This window comes from Rhinolophus hipposideros (assembly GCF_964194185.1).
Source record: "Rhinolophus hipposideros genome assembly, chromosome: 21".
Lineage (NCBI taxonomy): Eukaryota > Metazoa > Chordata > Mammalia > Chiroptera > Rhinolophidae > Rhinolophus > Rhinolophus hipposideros.
Window position 1 is genome coordinate 47,525,619 of NC_138067.1, and position 20,643 is coordinate 47,546,261.

The following is a 20,643-nucleotide window of genomic DNA, read 5'->3' on the forward strand; positions in this document are numbered from 1 at the left end:
GTGAATTCCAACCCAGGCAGCACACCCTGGATCGTCACTCTGATGACTGTGCTATAGCGGGCTGAGAAAGGAGGGGGAATCCACAGTAGCACACAGCAGACCCACCCCAATGAACAACCACCCCAAGCCCTGCCCTCAGCCCCCATAAGGATACTGGCTACCATGAGAATGGTGCAGAGACTGCAGAGGACCAGGCGGAGTGGCCTGATCCAGGGGTCCCCAGGCTGGGCAGGCTCTTCATCCTCCAGGACAGAAGGAGCTGCAGCCAGAAGTAGAGATGGCCCACAATGAAAGCGAAAAAGGCCCTGTCCAGGTATGGCCCGCTGGTTCTTTTGCTAGAAGGAGGAGTGAAAAGAGTTGAAGGGAAGACCTGTGCGAAGGCCAGGGCATGAGGCTGGGAGGGGAACCAACCAAGCCCAGGACTGTGACTGACAATTGCCATTCCCAGTGATTGGCTGAGTAGCCTCAGTCCTGAAAACAAGCCTGGCACATAGCAGACCACACTAAAATACAAGTACAATAAATCTTTCATTCTCAACCAAGGTGGGGAAAGCAGATACTGCCACCAAGGGTGTAAAAATTGGTTCTTGGAGGGCAAAACAATTTTAAATATTACAATGGTTTGTGGCTTACCAATATATGGTATACGTTACGTTAAAATTTTAAAATATTAAAAATTTCATGTGAAAAGGGATGATTAGGGAAAAATTGTTTTTAAAAAGGCTCCTCAGGGAGTGATGTCATAGTTTAAAAAAAAAAGAAAGATTGAGGAAACACAAGAATAAGTGAACGAGTGAATGAATGGTTATACAAATATGATGGGCTGTTATTGACAAGCTGGAGGCGGCCTCTGGTCTGAGCACCCAATGGTTTCGCCAGCCTTTAGAATCAGAGATATTATAGTAAAATAAAATGAAAACAAAAGAAAATCAGTAAGATTTCTCCGTTTATTTATTCTACAACGATCTACTGAGCTTCGCTGTTAAGAATGCAGGTTCTAGAGCCTATGAATCTGGGTTCATTTCTGACCACCACAGACCAACCGATAAAAAAAAAAAAAATCTCTGCGGGATTTCGCCAAGAAGGACCTACCTAGAGTCTTGTAGGTATAATAAAAATAGCCGATGAATAAAAATAGTACAGAAGGTAAAATCAAGTGAACACTCAAGCCGTGCGGTTTGCAAACATTAACAATGAGTGAATCTGAGTAATTTCATCATGGGGGTGGTTGGTGGTAGGGAACCCCTACCTCCTAGGGTGCAACCTAATAATTATAAAGAGTTTCCCACGCGGCGCTGGATTCAAATAACAGAACTCACCACCGCCACCCAGGGCCCGAGACACACAGAGAAATACAAGTCCCAGGAGGCCGTGCGGGGACGAGCCCCCAAAACAAGAAGCCGGCGGCCCCGAGGAATGCTGGGAGTTGTAGTCCCAGACTCTGGCTCGTCAGAACCCCAGGCTGGGCTCCGCGAGCCGACTGCGTCTCACCTGGAAATTGCCCACCACGGAGGTGCCCAGCGCACAGAGGAGCCCCGACCACAGAATCATCTGGTTAGACCACTTTCCGACGCCCCAGTCCCGGAGCTGGTGGTAACGGAGAATGCAGATCCAGGCAGCTGGGGGGAGGAGAGGGAAGTGGGCAGGAAACCCGGGACCCACCCCGGGAGAGGGAGGACAGTGGGATGAGAGAGACTGGGGTCTAGGGGTGCGAGCCAAACTCCCGGATTTTGGGGAGGAAGGACTGGGAACCTAGCCTCCTGGGTCTGAGGAAGGAGGGGCTGGGTCCCGGTGGCTTGGGGCGGTGAGGGTGGGGGGCAACGTTGAAGGGAAAGCGCTGGGGCACAGTTACCCATGGCAGCTCCAATGTTGAGCAGCTGGCTGAAGATGCAGCTCTGAGGTGGGTACGATCCACAGAGACTGGGGAACATAAAGGGTCATCCTGTGGCTCCTCAGAGCCAGCACCCCCTTTCCTCCCTCTGGACCCTCCAGGTGCCAAAGCTACCTGATATAGGGGATGCCTTCGGTGAGGTTCACAGTCCTGTTGGACACTGCAATGGCAAAACTGAAAGAGAGGGAAAACATCAAATGAGCAGCGGTTTTCAGTGACAACTTTTGTTATCCCCCCTCCTCCCTCAGACCCAGGACTCCAGGCCCCGAGTTCCCAGCCCCTCCTCCCTCAGACCCAGGCATCATCCTGCCTCTAACACTTACACCGTCCAGATGCTAGCAACAGCCCAGACGGCCAGGAAAGCAGGCAGCACGGACAGGTAGCCCCACATGCCAGGTTCTGCAGGGGGAGTGTGGGGCCACCAATATCTGTGTGTGTCTCTCCCACCCTCTTCTCTCTCTCCCCCGCCCTCCCCATCCTCCCTCCATTTTAGATGAGGAACTTTCCCTAAGGGTCCAGGTGCATCAGACTGTGGCGGCTTGCCTCTGAGGCCCTCAGCCTCTGAGGCCCCCATTGGCTCCCAGGCATAAGTATGGGTCCGGGTCTGGTTGGTTGAGGCCAGCTCTTAGCCTGGGCACTTTCCCTATCTTACAACTGTCCTTCAAACACCGGTCTTCAACCCTGATCTAGAAGTTTCTCCCAGCTGCCCTACTCCAACCCAGCTCCCAGGTCTCTCCTAACCCTCCCTTCTACTGCCAGCTGCCAGGCTCCCCAGGATGCTCACCTGTCTCTGTCTCTGTCTCTGTCTCTCTGTCTCTCTCTCTGTCTCTGTCTCTCTCTCTGTCTCTCTCTCTCAGTCCCAGGACTGGGGTTGCGAGGTTCAAGGAAGAGGAGCTGGGATGTGGGGCGGAGCTCTGGCGGGTGTGAGCTCTCCACAGAGCCCAAGTCCACGCTGAAACAACTGCAGGACAGCGTCAGGCCAAGAATCTGATCTAGGGACCTCACCCCCCAAACCATCACTTCTGGTCTCCTCAGAACCTACCAGGCAGCACCTTTAGAGGGCCTCCAACTTCCTCCTGCTTTATAGGTTCAACTGTAAACTTCCAGCCCTTGTCTTTCCCAGAAATTGGAGGAAGGACCCAGAAATTGGAGCTTCCAGCTCTCGCCACCCTCCCTCCTTGTGGGATGCAGAAGTCTGGGCCACCAGCTGTTCTAGAGCACAAGCATTTCTCTCTAGCCCCCGGGGTCCAACCTCCCAGCTCTTACCTTCTCAACGACCCAGAGTCCAGGCCTGCGGGTCCATCCCTTTTCTGGGTGCACTTTCCGTCCTTCAGTTGCTGGATGTAGGGCCCCCAGGGACCCTGCCTCCTTCCCCCAACTTGTCTTCCCTCTCCCTTCCTCTACTGGGCTGGAGTTCCCCGACAGGCAGGGTGTGAGTGGGAGGGAGACCTTGGTGATGACATCTCCACCAGAAAGCAAATGCTTCCTCTACTAGGACCATTTCTGCTCTCTCCACACAGCAAGCAGCCCTCCACTTTCCGGCATGCTGTCTCTGGGTACGTGGGTGTTTGGGCCCAGCCTCCTCCTGCTTCCACAGGCCCAGGAGTCCAGCCCCCAGCGCTTCCTCCCTCAGATCTAGGGAGTATCTCTTCCCACAGTACCCCACCTCTTTTTTTTTTAATTAAGGTAAAATTCACAAAACATAAAATTAACCATTTTAAAATAACAATTCAGTGGCATTTAGCACATTTGCAAGTTAACCACCACCTCCATGTAGTTTGAGAACTTTTTGATCACCCCAGAGGGAAACCTCATACCCATTAAGCAATCCCTCCCCATTTCCTCCTCCTGGCAGCCCTTAGCCACAACCAAACTGCTTTCTGTTTCTATGAATTTGTCTTTTCTGGACAGTTTATATAAATGAAATCGTATACTATGTGGCCTTTTATGTCTAGCTTCTTTCGCTGACCATCATGTTTTTGAGTTTCATCCATGTTGTAGCACGAATCTGGACACCATCCCTTTTTATGGCTGGATAATATTCCATGGACTCCACCTCTTTTGGGACTTTTCTGTCTGAAGGGTCCAGCAATCAATCAAGAATGAGAATTCACCTCTGTCCTCAATGGGTTCCCAGGATGAAAAGCAGACACATGGATCCAACAGTTAGAATACAAGGTATTATAGCAAACGTAGCACAGGGCGTGGTGGCCCCAGAAGAGGAAGTGGCTGATTAGCGATGGTGGCCACTGTGTGTGTGGTTCTGGAGGAAGGTCTGGAAAAGAAGACGGTGTGAGTCTGCGAGCTGCAGGAAGGCTTTCTCAGTCGAGTCTAGGTGGTCCCTGAAACCTGGCCCAGGACAGTTAAGTGCCTTTGTCTTCTGTGTTACACAGTGTAGGACCCACTAGGAGAAATGAGCCAGGACCCAAAGCTCTTGATTGCCATGAAGGATTTGGACGTTACCCCGAAGGTACTGGGGAGCCTTGGAGGGATCTTGAGCAGGGAAGACAGAGAGGAACTCACACTGATGGTCTATAGGTAGGAAAGAGGTGTAATGATAATAACCTTTAACACGTCACTAGTGCCAGGCAGTGCACTTAGTGCTCCATGTGGGTTAACTCACTAATTCTCATTATAACCCTGAGGTGCCATTGGCATCTCTATGTACCAGATTCCTTAATCCTCGTGGAAGTCAAAATGCTGGTTTCTTGACTAAAAAGTACCTGAAATAGTTCCAAACTTCACACATCCAAGAAGATCCAGGGTTTTCAACTTGGTGAAACTTGAGTTCCAACCCGGTCTCTGCCTCTTAAGAGCTGGGTGCCTGTATAAGTTTCCTGTGGCTGCTGTAACAAAGTACCACAAACTTAGTGACTTAAGACAACACACATTTATAAGCTCACAGTTCTGGAAGTCAGAGTCTGACATGGGTCTTAGGGGCTGAAATGGGGGTGTTAACAGAGCTGGTTCCTTCTGGAGACTCCAGGGGATAGTCCACGCCCTTGCCTTTTCCTTCTATAGCTTCCAGAGATGCCCACATCCTTCAGCATGTGGCCCCTTCCTCTGTGTGTGCAGAATGCCTCACAGCAAGGTCTGCTTCTGTCATCATGTCCCCTCCTCTGCCTCTGATAGTGACCCCTTCTTTCACTTATATAGACACTATGATTACATTGGACTCACACGAATAATAAAGATCATCTCCCCACCCCAAGACCCTTAATCTAATCACAGCAGCAAAGTTCCTTTTGCCACGAGAGATGCCATCATCACAGGTCCCAAAGATTAGGATGTGGACACCTTTGGGGGGGCCAGTATTCTGCCTCCAGTCACCTTGGGTAGGGGGCTTCAGTTTCTTCAATCTGTAGATACAATGTGTAATGTCACTGGGTTTGCCTCTCCACCTCTGCCTCTTGCTGGTGGTATGACCTGGAGCCAGTGGCTTCATCTGTGTGCACCTCAGTTTCCTCATCTGTGAAATGGGAATAATAAGAGTAACTACTCAGAGGGCTGTGGTGTAGAATCACACCACAGCCTGGAATGAGCTGATGAACATTCCATAAATGGAATGAGCTGATCCATTTATGTGGGGGGTTGTGGAAAGAATCAAGTGAAGAAAAAAAAAGGCACGGTCCGCCTTAGCTGGGTTCCTGGCACATGGTATTTGCTCGGTACAGGACTGTTTCTTTCCAGGGGGCGTACATTAGCTCCTGGTGACAAGAGGAGGATCAGAGCTCGTGGCACACGTGCGTGCGCACATGTGTGTGTGTCTGTGTTTTCCATTTAGCAAATATTGACTGAGGACCCATTGTGTGCCAGCACTGTTCTAGACCCTGGAGACACAGCAGGGAACAAACAGACAAAAAGTGCCTGGTGGAGTGAGGCAAGCTCTCATCCTTCTGCACCCCCACACCCCTCCACCCTTCCACATCCTGCACCCCCCACCATGCCCAGACCCAAATGTTCCTCCTCGTCGTCCCCTCCTGTCAAGGGGCTTAAGCCTGGTGGGCTACTTTCAATTTGGGGATCAGGCTCCACCCACTGTCCACGCAGGCTGGGGGCCTGGATTTTTCTATATCCTTCTGGAAACTGGAGTTGCTGGCCTGGCTCAGCTAAGGGGAAGAGACTGGTCTCCCTCTGGGTGAGATGGTGTTGCAATTTTGTATTTAGGAAACCACTTCCGGTTGGGGTGGGAACTGTTTTTCCCAGAGGAGGGACTGTGCCAGGGCAGGGGATGTAGGTGTCCCAGGAGCGTGGTTTTCTCGTCTGTAAAAGCAAAGATCATAATGGTGCTGGGGCTCGAGAGTGAGTTCATGTGATGACTTAGAATAGTGCCTGGCCCCTAGGAAATGCCCCGTAAAACTGGGTATTGACATCATTGGGTCCTCAAGTGACTTGCGCATTTCTAAAGAGCCATCTGTAGGCCTAGAGGTTTTGTGCTTTGTAGAAGAGATACCTGGACCTCACAGTCTTATTGTGTCATTAGGTCCTCCAGGAAGCAAGTATTTTGATAGCGTCAGAAATGGAAGAAATTTTTTGGAAGTGATGCCAGTGAAAGATAAACGGAACAGGAGTGGGCAGTGAAAGCCTGACAGGCTGGGCTGTCAGTCTGCCACCTGTGAAACTGAAACTGGAGGCCGAGTTTGGGGCTCGTGCTGCCAGTGCCACTCAGCCAATAGACCGACACAATAGACCGGAGGTGGGTCATAGAATAAATGTTTATTATCAGAGCACCCGTGGTCTGAGAAGGCAGCGGGTTAACGTCTCCCAAAACTTCCTCAATATTCTCAGACCGGCTTGGGGTACTTAAGGGAAAATCTGAGCATTCCTCCAGAGGCTACGTGATGGTTCCAGAGGTCTGCATGGAGCCTTCCCCCTGGTAACATGGCTCTCTGGTGGCATCAGCAACCCAGGCACAATGATGGGAGCAGCCTGGAAAGAATGTTAGACCATAGAGATTGTGATCAATAAGCCTAAGGGTATTGGTCATAAGTTTCAGGGTAATTTTTTTCTGAAACAGGGCACTGGGTGTGACAGGGGACATTCTGTGCTCCAGCCGCAGGGGAATGATCTATTGTTTAGCTGTAAGTCAACAAAAAGTGAGGCTGGGACATTGGGAACTGGGCCTGCTGCAATTCCCCCATCTTTTATTCATTTTATTTCTACAAAGTGAGTATGGTCGCAAGGGTAGGAGAGGATGACCTTTCTCAACTGCTTCTGATGAGAGTGGGCGTCATCCTTGTGTATGAGAATAATGGGGAGGGGGCTGTTTATGGCATATCCAGCATTCAGAGAGGCTATTGCCCCAACTCTTATGTTAGATCCCAGGTGGGGCACAAGCAAAGAGGAAAATTAGACCCAAAATAAGGCCCAAGAGAAAAGCAACAATGAGCAGCTCCAGCAGTCATCAGTAAGAGGAGCTTCACGTCTTCAGTTGGCTCACAGGAACAGGAGTGACAGTCTTCCTTCTGGGGGAGTCCTGTGGAGACTGAAATGAAACAGGTTTGATTCGAGGGAAGTGGACCCAACCACTGACTCTCTGCAGCCTGGCAACAGTTGGAGTGCTCGGAAGAACTGCAAAAGGTCCCTTCCATTTGGGAGCTAACTGGTCTGTTAGGGACTCCCCCAGGCTTCTAATAGTACTTGGTCCCCTGGCTTTCCGGGGGTACAATGTGTATGGGGGTTGGCCTGGGGGAGGTGGTGGTCTCCCATATTTCCTAAATGCCTGCTGAACCTCTCCCAAGTTAACATAGGAAATAACAGAATTGAGGTTAGAGTCTCAGCAACTAGAGCTACAGCTTAGAGGTCTCCTGACAAAACTTTCCCAGAGTCCTTTTTGTACTGGCATAGAATTACCCCTGCTTGTTTGCAGAATGTGAAAGAATTCACAAGATTCAAAAGGAATAGAAGTTAGAGAGTTTATTTAAGAAGAAAAGTGTGGGTAGAGAGGCTGCCAGGGGCACTCTCAAGTGGACAACTGCACCTAACTTCAGGTTAGCTTTTTCTTATATAGGAAAGGGTAGGTAAATTTTCTTATAGCAGGAGATGTGATGTTTATCTGATGTTTAGACGGAGGTTATTTGATTGACATGTACAGGTTATATAACTAGTTTCTTTCTGTGCATGCTCTTACCCATAATGCATACAGAGAAACCTACAGGGGAGCCAAGGCTTAACGTTCATTTTATTCTAATTGTATTATAATGAGGATGGAGTTCAAGCTGAGGGCAGGATCCAGCAGTGGGCACAGGTGTCAAAAACTAGTTATTTCTGGGTTGGGGTTTTATCTCCTTTCTCTAAGGCTGTTTTGACAGAAAAATTTATCTCTAGGGGCTGAGTTTGAGTCGTCCCTGGGGAGAGGATGCAGGCCTGAGCGGTCCCCCTTGGGCTCATGGTTATTAATTCTTTTTCTGCCTCATCACTTTTTAAAGTCTGATTTGCTGGTTTTACATTTCCTCTAAGGTATAGACCAATGGTAAGGAATAGGATGATCCCCACAACCAAGCAGGTTTCAAAGGAAATAGGTCCAGAGTGAGCAGTCAAGAAAGAATAAATGGCTCCCATATCAATCAGGAAATTCACAGGCTTACCTGCCACATTAAGGGTGACCCGCGGCTCCACCCTTGTGAAAATGTGATCTCCTCTGGGAAGCCAGCCTCTTTCCTTTGGGGAGCCACTGGGAACCCCATGCCCACGAGTCAACCACAGCCATTTGTGGGGAGGGAATTGGTCCCTGCTCACTTCAGAGCAGGGGACAAGCCCTCCTCCGGTGCTCTTTTAGTTTGCACAGGGGGCACAGCTACTTTGCAGGATTAGGACACTCCTTACTCCCGTGGTCTGGGCTTCTACATCCAAAACAGGCTCCTTTACCTGGTGGTCTTCTTCTGGGGTTTCTGGGGTGACTCTCAGGTGGCTTCAGCCCTGGTTTGTCTATAACTGCGGCCAAAAGTCGGACCTGTCTCTGGCCTCGTTTCCAGTTTCACTGTTCCTTTCTTTCCTTTTTTTCCCTATCTCGGTTGTTAAAGAAGTTTAAACAAATTCCCTGGCCTTCTTTTAGGATTTGAGCCTCTTTATCAGGGATATAATAGTGGGACAGAACCATTATAATACCTTGTTAGGTTAGGGAAAACATCAAGCCAAGCTTCCTTATTTTGCCCCATATCTAACACTGAGAAGGGCACGTGAACTCTAGCAGTCCTAAAATACAGAAACTTATATAATTATTAGCAAAACTTAGTCCTTAGATTTAGTTTTCTTGAGTAACCAAAGACCTAATTAAGATAATATAAAACATAGAAAATTATTTTGATGACACATATAATCTTTGCTTTTCAGGAAGAAAACTTTTCCATAATATCAATACCAGACCAATAGTCTAATAAACTTTGTTTTATTTAGCAGAGAGAAAACTTAACTCTAATTTTGACCAGCTTACTTTTGATATTTAAACTTACTTAATCACATTTAGCTTAATCATTCATAAAATTCTTTCAAGACTTTCCTTTACAAACCTACAACTTCCCAGTCCTTCTCAGTTTGTCTCCTCTCACTCATTCATAAATAACCATCCTTAGGACAAACTACTTTCTTTCAGTTCTTTCAAAAATGCATTTCCATACCTTATACCTTCCTTGAAAACATACATCATTTCCTTTCATATTAGTTAGAATCCATAACCTTCACAACCTTAATTTTTACTGATAACTGAAAGCAAACAATTAGTATTTCTATTGGCAAATCCAGGAACATATTTTGTAAAAAGCATAGGCTTTTGTAATAAAATACAAGATATATTTATTAACGTATCTTAATGTACCTTTTAATGTTCCTGTGACAGGAAGCCAGAAATAGATTAACTCAGACCTACCTAATAATATTTCAGTATTTCATTATTTTGAAATACCTAATTATTCAATAATTTTTATCATTTAACACTACTTAGCAAAACTAAAATCTTAAGTTACCAACAGATGCTGAGAAACCATGTCCAAGCATCCACATCATGTAATTATTACTGAATAGTTTTATTTAAAACCTTATTTTAGTTAGCATTTTATTAGCTTTTTATGAGATTTCAAAATTATTATTCAAGCTATTTTCTTAACAAATTTTTTAAGAGATTACATAAACTTATTTTTTTGTAAAACAAAGGATACCATATTTAATGTTAATAACCTTAAAAGACATGTATTTTTAACCAAGTTAAACCAGCCTTAGTATCAAGTATTTTCTTAGACCACATGATCCTGAAAAGTACTTGGGTTAGTTTTTAATTATTTAAATTTATGTAAGCACTTAATCCTTATTTCTTTAAGCCAATCAAATATTATCAATTGGTAATACCATCTGGAGGCAAAAATCACTACATCATATATAAAACACAGACAAGCACAGATATCAGAGATCCTATACATATAAACAGAATTATTAACAGTTGTAGAGAGGTTGCAAGATCTTACAGTTGCCCCTATAATTTCAAAAGTCTGGAACAAAGGGTGGGGGTCTGGCTTGTGAGATTGGTTGCTTGTTTCTAAAAATGCCTTTCCCCCCACTTCAGTTACCTCAGCCTCAGGCGGTAGTTGGTGTGTTTACACTCCTGGTTATAAGTTAATTAGGAGACGAGTGGATTCCCCTTTTCTCTGAACTATCGATTTAGTTTCTTTCTTTTCAGCATCTACCATAAAGGCTTATACATAAGAAATTTCATCCTATTTCCCAGACATCTAATAGAACAATTCCAGTCACAAAATATAATGTAATAATTCAGTGACGAGTGCTCTCGAGAATCTAATATAAACATTAGCCAAGCAGTACTATAATAGAACATTAATTTCTTTTTGGTCAATGGCTCATAGCCATTGCTCAATGGGTCATAGTTTTCCCAGTGGCCTAATATTTTGCCCAACAGGCTCCTGGCTGGGATCGAAACCTTAGATCCCATTATTGAGCTGGAACAAATGTGGCCACATTTAACACAGACAGTAAACACACAGATAGATCCAAGTATTCCCTGGATTGGACAGACAAAAACCAGAAAAGCCAGATTTGCATCCGAACACCAGATACAGAAACCAGACCTATCTAGGTGCCAGATTTGGATGTGATGTCATCTTACTCCATATACATGGTCCATCAACCATCAGACAGTCAGCCAGTGGGCTAAAACCAGAAACCAGATGTGGCCTTAAGACCACCAGATGTCCAAAGGTCGAAACCAGAAATGGTGGCTTTTACAGTGCAGCAGACGGGCCCCACCTCACGAGGAACAGTGTTGCCAACCACAAGTGCTTCCAGAACCAGAACAAGCCTGCAACCAGAGCCCCTTACTGGTGGGGGTATTATGCCTTGCTGCACATTGCAGCCTCACCTATTGGCGCCAATGGATCAGTATGACCTCAAAGAAGAACTCCAGATCCCAAGTGCAAAATCCTCTACCTGTGCACACCGGGGCCACTCCACTTTCCAAACCAGTAATTAGAGGCAGGAAAACAGAACAAATGTTTATTCTATCCCGACTGAGCAGCAGGGCATCCATGGACGTTGGGCACTGGTGCAACCCCCACTTCCACCAGCAAAATCAGCGGCAGCTGCTTCCTGAAGGTCAGTCCTGCGCCAAGGAATCCGCCCAGTCCCAGGCAGCCCCTAAGACCCTCTGCAAGCTGAAAGACTTACCAGAGGAACCCTGAGTCCATCCCGGTGGAGTCACCAGAAACTAAAACCACAGGTCAACCGCATCCCGGGCTTGTGCTGTCTGCATCGCTCAACCAATAGACCTACACAGGTGTTGGGTCATAGAATAAGCGTTTATTATCAGAGCTCCGGTAGTGTGAGAAGGCAGCAGTTTAACACCTCCAAAAACTGCCTTAACATTCTGAAACTGGACTGGGGTATTTAAGGGAAAATCTGGACTTTCCTCTAAAGGCTATGTGAGTGAAGGCTCCAGGGGTCTGCATGGAGCCTTCCCTCTGGTAACATGGCTCTCTAGTGACATCCACGACCCAGGAACAATGATGGGAGTAGCATGGAGAGAATGCTAGACACTGTGATCAATACGCCTAAGGGTACTGATCATAAGTTTCAGGGTCATTTTCTAAAACAGTGGGGTGTGACAGGGGACATTCCGAGCTCAAGTGGAAAGGGAGTAATCTGTTGTTAAGTTATAGGTCAAGGAAAGGTGAGGCTGGGATGTTGGGAGGAGTCCCAACTGGGCCCGGCTTCAAAAGGAAAGGAGAAAGGACGGCGTGGGTAGGAAGAGACTGTGGCTCAAGTCTGAGAAAACCCACCCAGCCCAACAGGCAGATAAAGGACAAAGATTTCCCATATCAACAAGTCCTGTGCTCGCTTCGGCAGCACATATACTAAAATTGGAACGATACAGAGATTAGCATGGCCCCTGCGCAAGGATGACACGCAAATTCGTGAAGTGTTCCATATTTAAAAAGAAGAAGTAAAAAACAAGTCCACAGAAACAGAAAGTAAGTTGGTGGCTGCCAGGAGCTGGGGGAAGTGGGGTGTGATTGCCTAATGACTTCCTTTTGGGGAGATGAAAACGTTTTGGAAGTAGATAGAGATGATGGTTGCACCACAATGTGACTGTACCAAAGGCCATTAAATTATACACCTTCAAATGACTGAAGTGGTGAATTTTGTGTTTTGTGAATTTGACCTCAATTTTTTTTTTAAAGATTGCCTTTTAGAGGAGTCCTATGTTGGGTAGAAACAGCTAAGCTTTAACCCCAACCACCACCACCATGCTTAGGCATTGGTTGGGGGCTGCCTGAAAAGAACAGGACCTCGATCCAAAAATAATAGTGGTTCCAGTACTGCAGCTGGAGGCTGTGGGCCAAGTGCAGTTTTCCCAGGTGATCAGTTCTTGAAAGGAGAACCCTCATGGTTACCATACTTGCCCAATGTCACCAGTTACTGAGTGGAGGACCTGAGGCCTGTCTGATTATAAAATTTGGTTCTTTTCAATATATCATGGTTCCTACTGAAGTACCCATTTATATATCCACCCATCCACCCACTGACCTATATCCAACTATCAGTTGTTCAGATCTCTTCCAGTTCTCCAAAACTCGACGCATCCATGCAACTATTCACTCACCTACCCATGTTCTTTCATTTTTTAATCTGTTCTATCAGTTCCCTCTTCCCATTTATCCTACAATCCATCCATCCATCAATTCAACCATCCACTTCCCCATTGATTCAATCCAGTTAATCAACCATCTGTATTAGCTTCTTGTGGCTGCTGTAACAAATTTCCACAAACCTAGTGGCTGAATAACAATGGAAGTTTGTTCCATTACAATTTTGGAGGCCAGGATTTCAACATCAGTTTCGATGAGCTAAAATCAAGATGTTGGCAGGGCTGTGCTCCCTCTAGAGGCTCTGAGGGAGGATCCTTCCTGCCTCATTTCAGCTTCATGCCGGTGGCTCCATGCCGGTGGCTACCGGCATGCCTTGACTTGTGGCTGCATCACCCCAATCTCTCCCCATTCTCTTCCATGTGGATCTCTATGCCTAATCACCTTGTGCCTCTCTCTTATAAGGTGCATGTGATGGCATTTGTGTCTCACTGGGATAATTCAGGATAAGGTCCTCCTCTCAAGGTACTTCCATTAATCACATCTTTTGCCATATAAAGTAATATTCACAGATTCCAGGTATTGGGAAATGAATACATCTTTGGGGGTCATTTTGTTCTATCTACCACATCATCCAATTGCACACACACACACACTTCTTTAGTTGTTACTCATTTAATCATTCAACAATCTTTATCAAATGCCAATAATGTGTCAGGCACTGCCCTTGACATTGGAGACTCACCTATGAACAAAACAAGTATCCCTGCTTTTAGAGCATATGTTCTAGCTGGGGAGGAGGACAGTGAACAGATAAACAAAGAGATATATAATGTCATGCTGGGGTATGTTCTATGCAACGCCAGCCTCATAGGCATGTGACCTGTGTAGTTGCCCAGGGTCCCACACTGGTTTTATATTCTGCTGTCTCCATCTTGAAATCCTTAAGACTTTTTTTTCTTAATTTGTATTGGGGAACAGTGTGTTCTTCCAGGACCCATCAGCTCCAACTCAAGTCGTTGTTTTCAGTCTAGTTGTGGAGGGGGCAGCTCTCTGGCCTACGTGGGAATTGAACAAGTGACCTTGGTGTTAGGAGCACTGCACTCTAACCAACTGAGCCAACCGGCCGCCCTCTTAAGACTTTTTGAACAAGGGGCTCTGCATTTTTATTTTTCTCCAGGACCCAGAAATTATTACGTAACCAGTACCAGGGCTATGATTCAATAACAGAGTAAGAAGATGGCTGGGGCAGATGGGCTCTTCCACCATGGCCATCAAGGAAGGTTCTCCCCAAAGAGGCGATATTACAGCAAAGAACTGAAGCATGTGAGACAACGAGTCCTGCAGAGAACTGTGGGTAGAGCTTTCCTGGCAGAAATAACAGCAGGAAAAGACCTGGGGATGAGGGGAGTTCGGCCTCCAGCAACAAGGCCAATGGGACTCTATCAGAGTGAGTGTGGGGAGAATAGTTAATGATAAAATCGTAGAAATAATGGGAGGGCATTGTAAGAATATCAGATTTTAATCAAGGTATGTATCAATTAACTATAGCAGCCTAAAACAACAATAAACATTTATCATCTCGCTTGGTTCCTGTGGGTCAGGAATTTGTGAGTGGCTTAAGCTAGGTTGGCCTGGGGTAGCTCTCATCAAGATGCCAATTGGGACATAGTCATCCTAAGGCTTGGCAGAGACAGAAGGTTAGTGCCCAGGCTGACTCACTCACATGACTGTCAAACTGTTGGCAGGAAGTTTCTGTTCCTCTCTGGCTGTTGGCACAACAGCCTCAGTTCCTTGACTCGTGGATTTCTCCATGAGGTGGCTTCATTGACCTCTTGATGTGGCTTCTAGTTACCCCAGAGGAGTGATTCCAGAGAGAGCAAGGCAGAAGCCACAATGTCTTTGATGAACTATCCTTGGCCATGCCCTCACTTTTGCAACGTCTTCTTGGTTACATACTCGTAGCTCAGTCCTATTCAGTGTGGAAGAGGCTACACGAGGGAGGGTATGAATCCCAGGACAGGAGGTGGTGGCTAGGTGTCATCTTGGAGGCTGGCTAATAAGGTGTGAATCTGTTGCAGAATTTTAAGCATGATGATGATGATGATGATGATGATGATGATGATGATGATGATGATGATGATGACAACGATGATAGAAAGATAGATGCGGGCTGGCCCTGTGGCTCAGGTGGTTGGAGTACCCAGCTTCTAACTCTGAGGTCGCTGGTTCGATTCCCACATGGGCCTTTGAGCTGCGCCCTCTACAGCTAAGATTGTGAACAACAGCTCTCCCTGGAGCTGGGCTGCCATGAGCAGCTGGAGGTTGGCATGGGCTGCTGTGGCCTACTGTGTGCCGTCTTGAGCGGCCGGTGACTAGAGTGAGTGGCCGGCAGCCAGCGTGAGCGGTCGGCAGCCGAGAGCTGCCATGAGCTGCTGTGATCGGCCGACAGACAATTGGCGATCGACTGCCTCAGCGGTGGAAGCGCAAGGCTCATAATACCAGCATGGGCCAGGGAGCTGTGTCCTACACAACTAGACTGAGAAACAATGGCTTGTACCAGAGTAGGGAAGGGGGTAGGCAGAAGAAAGCGGGGGGGGGGGGGGGTAATAGATGTGTGTGTGTGCATATGCGTAGGTGTATATAAAAATGTAGATATATGAATATCAATTAACATATAGTAGGTAATACTTATAGTTTATTCTATTTTAGAATACATATTGTTATTACACAATAATATATGAAAACGGACAACTTCTCCCCAACCATTTTTTTCCAGCTCTATTGAGGTATAACTGACATACAAAAATTGTATATATTCAGGTTGTACAATGTGATGTTTTGATATATGGATACATTGTAAAATGATCACCACAATCAAGCTAATTAACACATCATCTCACATAGTTACACTGGAGATCTATTCTCTTAGTAAATTTCAAATACACATATTATTAACTATGGTCACCATGCTGTAGGAGTTACGATACACCCCCAGAGAAGTTATTCATCTTATAGCTGACATGCCCTTTCACCAAGGTCTTCTCATTTACCCCACCGCCCAGCCCTTGGTGACCACTATTCCACTCTTTGTGTCTATGAATTCAGTGCTTTTTTAGATTCCACATATAAATGGTATCATACAATATTTGTCTTTTTTTTAAATTTTATTAAGGAATGTGAGGGAATAGTGTGCTTCTCCAGGGCCCATCAGCTCCAGGTTGTTGTCCTTCAATCTAGTTGTGGAGGGCGCAACTCACCTCCAAGTCCAGTCACTGTTTTTAATCTTTAGTTGCAGGGGGCGCAGCCCATCATCCCATGCGGGAATTGATGCAACCTTGTTGTTGAGGGCTCGGGCTCTAACCAACTGAGCCATTCAGCCGCCCAGTATTTGTCTTTCTTGATCTGGCTTGTTTCACTTAGCATAATGTACTCCAGGTTCATCCATGTTGTTGCAAATGGCAGTATTTCCTTCTTCCTCATAGCTGAGTAACATTCCATTGTATATAATCACATCTTTTTTATCCATTCCTCCACTGATGGACATTTAGGTTGTTTCCTTGTCTTAGCTATTGTGAATAATGCTGCAATAAATATGAGAGTGCAGATATCTCTCTGCAATAGTAATTTAATTTTCTTTGTGTGTGTGTGTGTGTGTGTGTGTATATATATATATATATATATATATATCCAGTAGTGGGATCGCTGGATCATACAATAATTCTATTTTTAATTTTTTGAGAAACTTCCATACTATTTTCCATTGTGGCTGTACCAATTTACATTCCCAACAGCGCACGAAGTTCCATTTTCTTCACATAATCATTTAACTTATATACCAGGGGTGCCAAAAAATACATGCAAGTGGATACTTTGGTCAATGTTGCTCAATTAGTAGTTAGTTCACCAGTAATCAGAAGAGTCTGGACGCTGACGGTAACCACTTTGAACACCTCTTGTAATTGCAGAAGTCAAACATGACTTGTATCCATCCTTTGTTACCCTTATATATTGAATATTACAATTTTTTAAAAGATTTATTGGGGAAGAGGAACAGGACTTTATTGGGGAGCAGTGTGTACTTCCAGGACTTTTTTTCCAAGTCAAGTTGTTGCCCCTCAATCCTAGTTGTGGAGGGTGCCATTCAGCTTCAAGTTGTTGTCCCTTCAGTCTTAGTTGTGGCGGGCACAGCTCAGCTCAGCTCCAGGTCCAGTTGCCGTTACTAGTTGCAGGGGGCACAGCGCTCCAACCAACTGAGCCATCTAGGAGCTCAGCGGCAGCTCAGCTCAAGGTGCCATGTTCAATCTTAGTTGCAGGGGGCGCTGCCCACCATCCCTTGCGGGACTTGAGGAATTGAACTGGCAACCTTGTGGTTGAGAGCCCACTGGCCCATGTGGGAATCAAACTGGCAGCCTTCGGAGTTAAGAGCATGGAGCTCTAACTGTCTGAGCCACCGGGCCGGCCCCCTTGAATATTACAATTTTAATACAGTTTTTCTTTGTTAAAATATGTATACATTTTTCAGCACCATCTGTACATACATAGATATCCCTTTCCCCACAAAATATGACCATACTGAATTTACTGTTTTATAACAAGCCTTTCTTTTTAATAATAAGCCATGCATCGTCTTAAGGTTACTGAGCCCATGATGTCCCTGCAGATTGTGAATGTGCTCTCTGAGGAAGCCACTTGCAAAAGAATCTTCTAAGGCATGTTTCCCAAACATTCCACGACATTCCAGTCACCAATCTAGGTGATTCTGATTTGGGAGGTCTTGGCTGCAGTCTGAAATTCTGAATTCCTACCCAGCGCCGATGTGATCTGCTGGAAGCTGCTGGTCCATGGGCCCACACTTGAGGTAGCACCATCCTAAAATAATTCATTATTAAATCCTGGATCGTGCCCTCTGTAGGCTGAGTCTTGGAATCTATATTTACACTATATTTCTGCGGTGATTCTTCTCTCTCTGTCTCTCTCTGTCTCTCTGTCTCTCTCTCTCTCTCTCTCTCTCTCTCGATTGTAAAATACACATAATGTCACATTTGCCATTTTAACCATTGTAAAGTGTACAATTAATGGCTTTATGTACAAGCACTCTCTAGTTCCAGAACTTCTTCATCCAAAAAGGAAACCCCATCCCCATTATCAGTCACTCCCCATTATCACCTCCCCCCAGCCCCTGGCAATCAGGAATCTGCTTCCTGTCTCCATGGATTTGCCTATTCTGCACATTTCCTAGAAATGGAATCATTCCAATTGTGACTTTTGGTGTCTGGCTCCTTTTACCTAGCGTGATGTCTCCCAGGTTCATTCGTGTTGTGGCATGTGTCAGCACTTCACTCCTCCTGTGAGGTGCCTCTGAAGGTTGAGAACCAGCTGGATCCTGTGTGGACGATGTAGCCCAGAGGTTGAGAGTCTGATGGCCAGTTTCAGCTTCTCTCATTGCTCATTGTAAAAAGGGGGTAATAGCCCCTCCCTCACAAGGCTATTTGCAAAGTGACAGGCATGTTCGAAGAGCTGTTATTGTTATTGCACCTGGTGGATATGCTGTAATTGATCCAACCAATTGTTGGACATTCAGGCTTTTCCTATTTTTCTGTTTTTTAAACAATGCTGAGACACACATCTTTATATATAAATATTTTAACACTTGTCCAGTTATTTCCTTAGAATAAAAGCCTGGAAATGGAATTCGTAGGTCAAACATTTATTTGAATGATGAAATATTTCTGACACGTAGAAAAAGAACAGTTAGTGAATATAATGAACTCATGGTTTCCACCTCCAGGCATAACAAATAAACAAAAAGACAAATAACAGTGTCTTGAGTTGCTTTCTTGAATGCATGCGTACCACCTGACCCCCAGGAGTCACCACTAGGCTCCCCTCCCCCACCATTATCACACCCTTGCACATTTGTGCATTTACATGTACCTACACAGAACCCTTGTTTTCTGTGTTTTAAAACTTTCTGCATCAACTATGCAGACTTCTGCAACTAGCAGCATATGCTGTGGGTTGTCCAGCTTGTTGTACGGAGTACCCGTCATCTTCTTTCTCTGCTCTATGGTGTCCCCTGTATGAATATGCCATGATCCATTGATCCATTCTTCATGTGCACATTTAAGCCGTTTCCAGTTTTTCTGCGGTTACACCCACTGCTGTAGCAAGCATTATTGTGCTTATCTTTTTGTTTACATTTGTGAGAGTTTCTCTGGATGTACACAAGTGAGTCAAAGGTGTAATCTTTTAAGATTCAGACGTACTGATAGGACTTTTCTGGACAGCTAAGCTTTGTATAGAGTCCTTTTTGCTTGCCGGCTCCCTTTCTCTGGCTGAGGCTGCTTCTCTCCTCTGGAGCTGTGGCCATCCCTATTTGGGGGTGTCTCAGAACTAGAGGTAGTCTCAGTTGGGGAAAGAACAGTATGAACAGAGGATGAGAGACTGGAAGCACTGACGGAGGACACCTGAGGGTGTTAAGAAGGACCCCTCAGAGAGGGAGCAGTGTGGTCCTTGTTTTATAGATGCGAGACAGCCCCAGAAGAGGACAGACAAGTCACTTTCCCATCGTCACAGAGCAAAATCACAGAGAAACTACCTACTACGTGCAGGATACAAAAATATATAACAGTAAACCAAACAAAGACCCAAGTACAAATTTTTTTAAAAATTTTATTGGGGAATATTGGGGAACAGTGTGTTTCTCCAGGGCCCATCAGCTTCAAGACGTTGTCCTTCAATCTGGTTGTGGAAAGCGCAGCTCAGCTCCAAGTCCAGTCACTGTTTTCAATCTTTAGTTGCAGGGGGCTCAGCCCACCATCCCTTGCAGGAATAGAACCAGGAATAGAACCGCCAACCTTGTTGAGAGCTGGCGCTCAAACCAACTGAGCCATCCTGCTGCCCCCAAGTACGGAGCTTATTATTCTGGGCATAATTATGACTAATTGCTAATTATCTCTGCCTCTGTGATTGGATGGGGGGAGATGATGCCAATTGAGAGGTGGGTGTCCCATGGGAGGGTCCTATGAGTCAGGGCTTTCTCCAAAGACCCCACTTCTCTTTTGGACCCCTTCACCCACAGCGTGTTATTGTGGATACTCCCAAAATTAAATGGGGTATTTGGGGGAGAGAAGGATGAGAGTCCTTTGTATCCGGGGAAGGTTGTCAATAAAGTTTTGTCGCCTTGGCAACCGCAGGCCTCTCCCGGCGGAATGGAGGTGCGCGCATTCACCCCTCCTACTCTCTCTCCAGCTTTCACCCGAGAAAAAGAATAGGGAGGTCGCGACACTGTGGTGACGGGAGGAGACCTTAACCAATGGAAGGATGAGCCGTTCTGAGGCCAGCCAATCACTTACGGATTCTGGAGCTGGCAGAGCCCGCCCTCTTTTCACTTGGACCTGAATAACCTTACCAAAACCCGAGTTACGGCGCTTTGGCCAATGAGGGCGCCGACTTCGGGTTGTGGGTGGGGCTACATCTCCATGGCAGCGACGGAAGGACAGCAGCAGGAGCTAATGGCAGCAGTTGGCCGCGCAGGAGGGCACCGCGGGCGTGGCGGGGTTTTGTTGGGGCACTGACGGGGGGCGAGAGGGGAGGGGCAGAGTAGGACTTGGCCAATAGGAGCAGAGCAAGCTCCACAGCAACTGAGAAGTGGCGGCGGCG

The 20,643-nt window shown here is 46.2% G+C and overlaps 1 protein-coding gene across 1 annotated transcript; it reads right to left on the reverse strand.

Moving 5' to 3' along the window:
- Positions 1-34: 34 nt before the first annotated feature.
- Positions 35-3,290, reverse strand: TMEM150B (transmembrane protein 150B; the record flags this gene model as incomplete). The annotated part of the gene is given in 9 exon segments (XM_081031558.1): positions 35-61; positions 162-226; positions 229-317; positions 319-335; positions 1,492-1,619; positions 1,853-1,920; positions 2,006-2,065; positions 2,215-2,290; positions 3,158-3,290. Coding segments are annotated over 8 exon segments (522 nt in total). The 5' UTR covers positions 2,283-2,290; positions 3,158-3,290.
- Between the last annotated feature and the right edge of the window lie 17,353 nt (positions 3,291-20,643).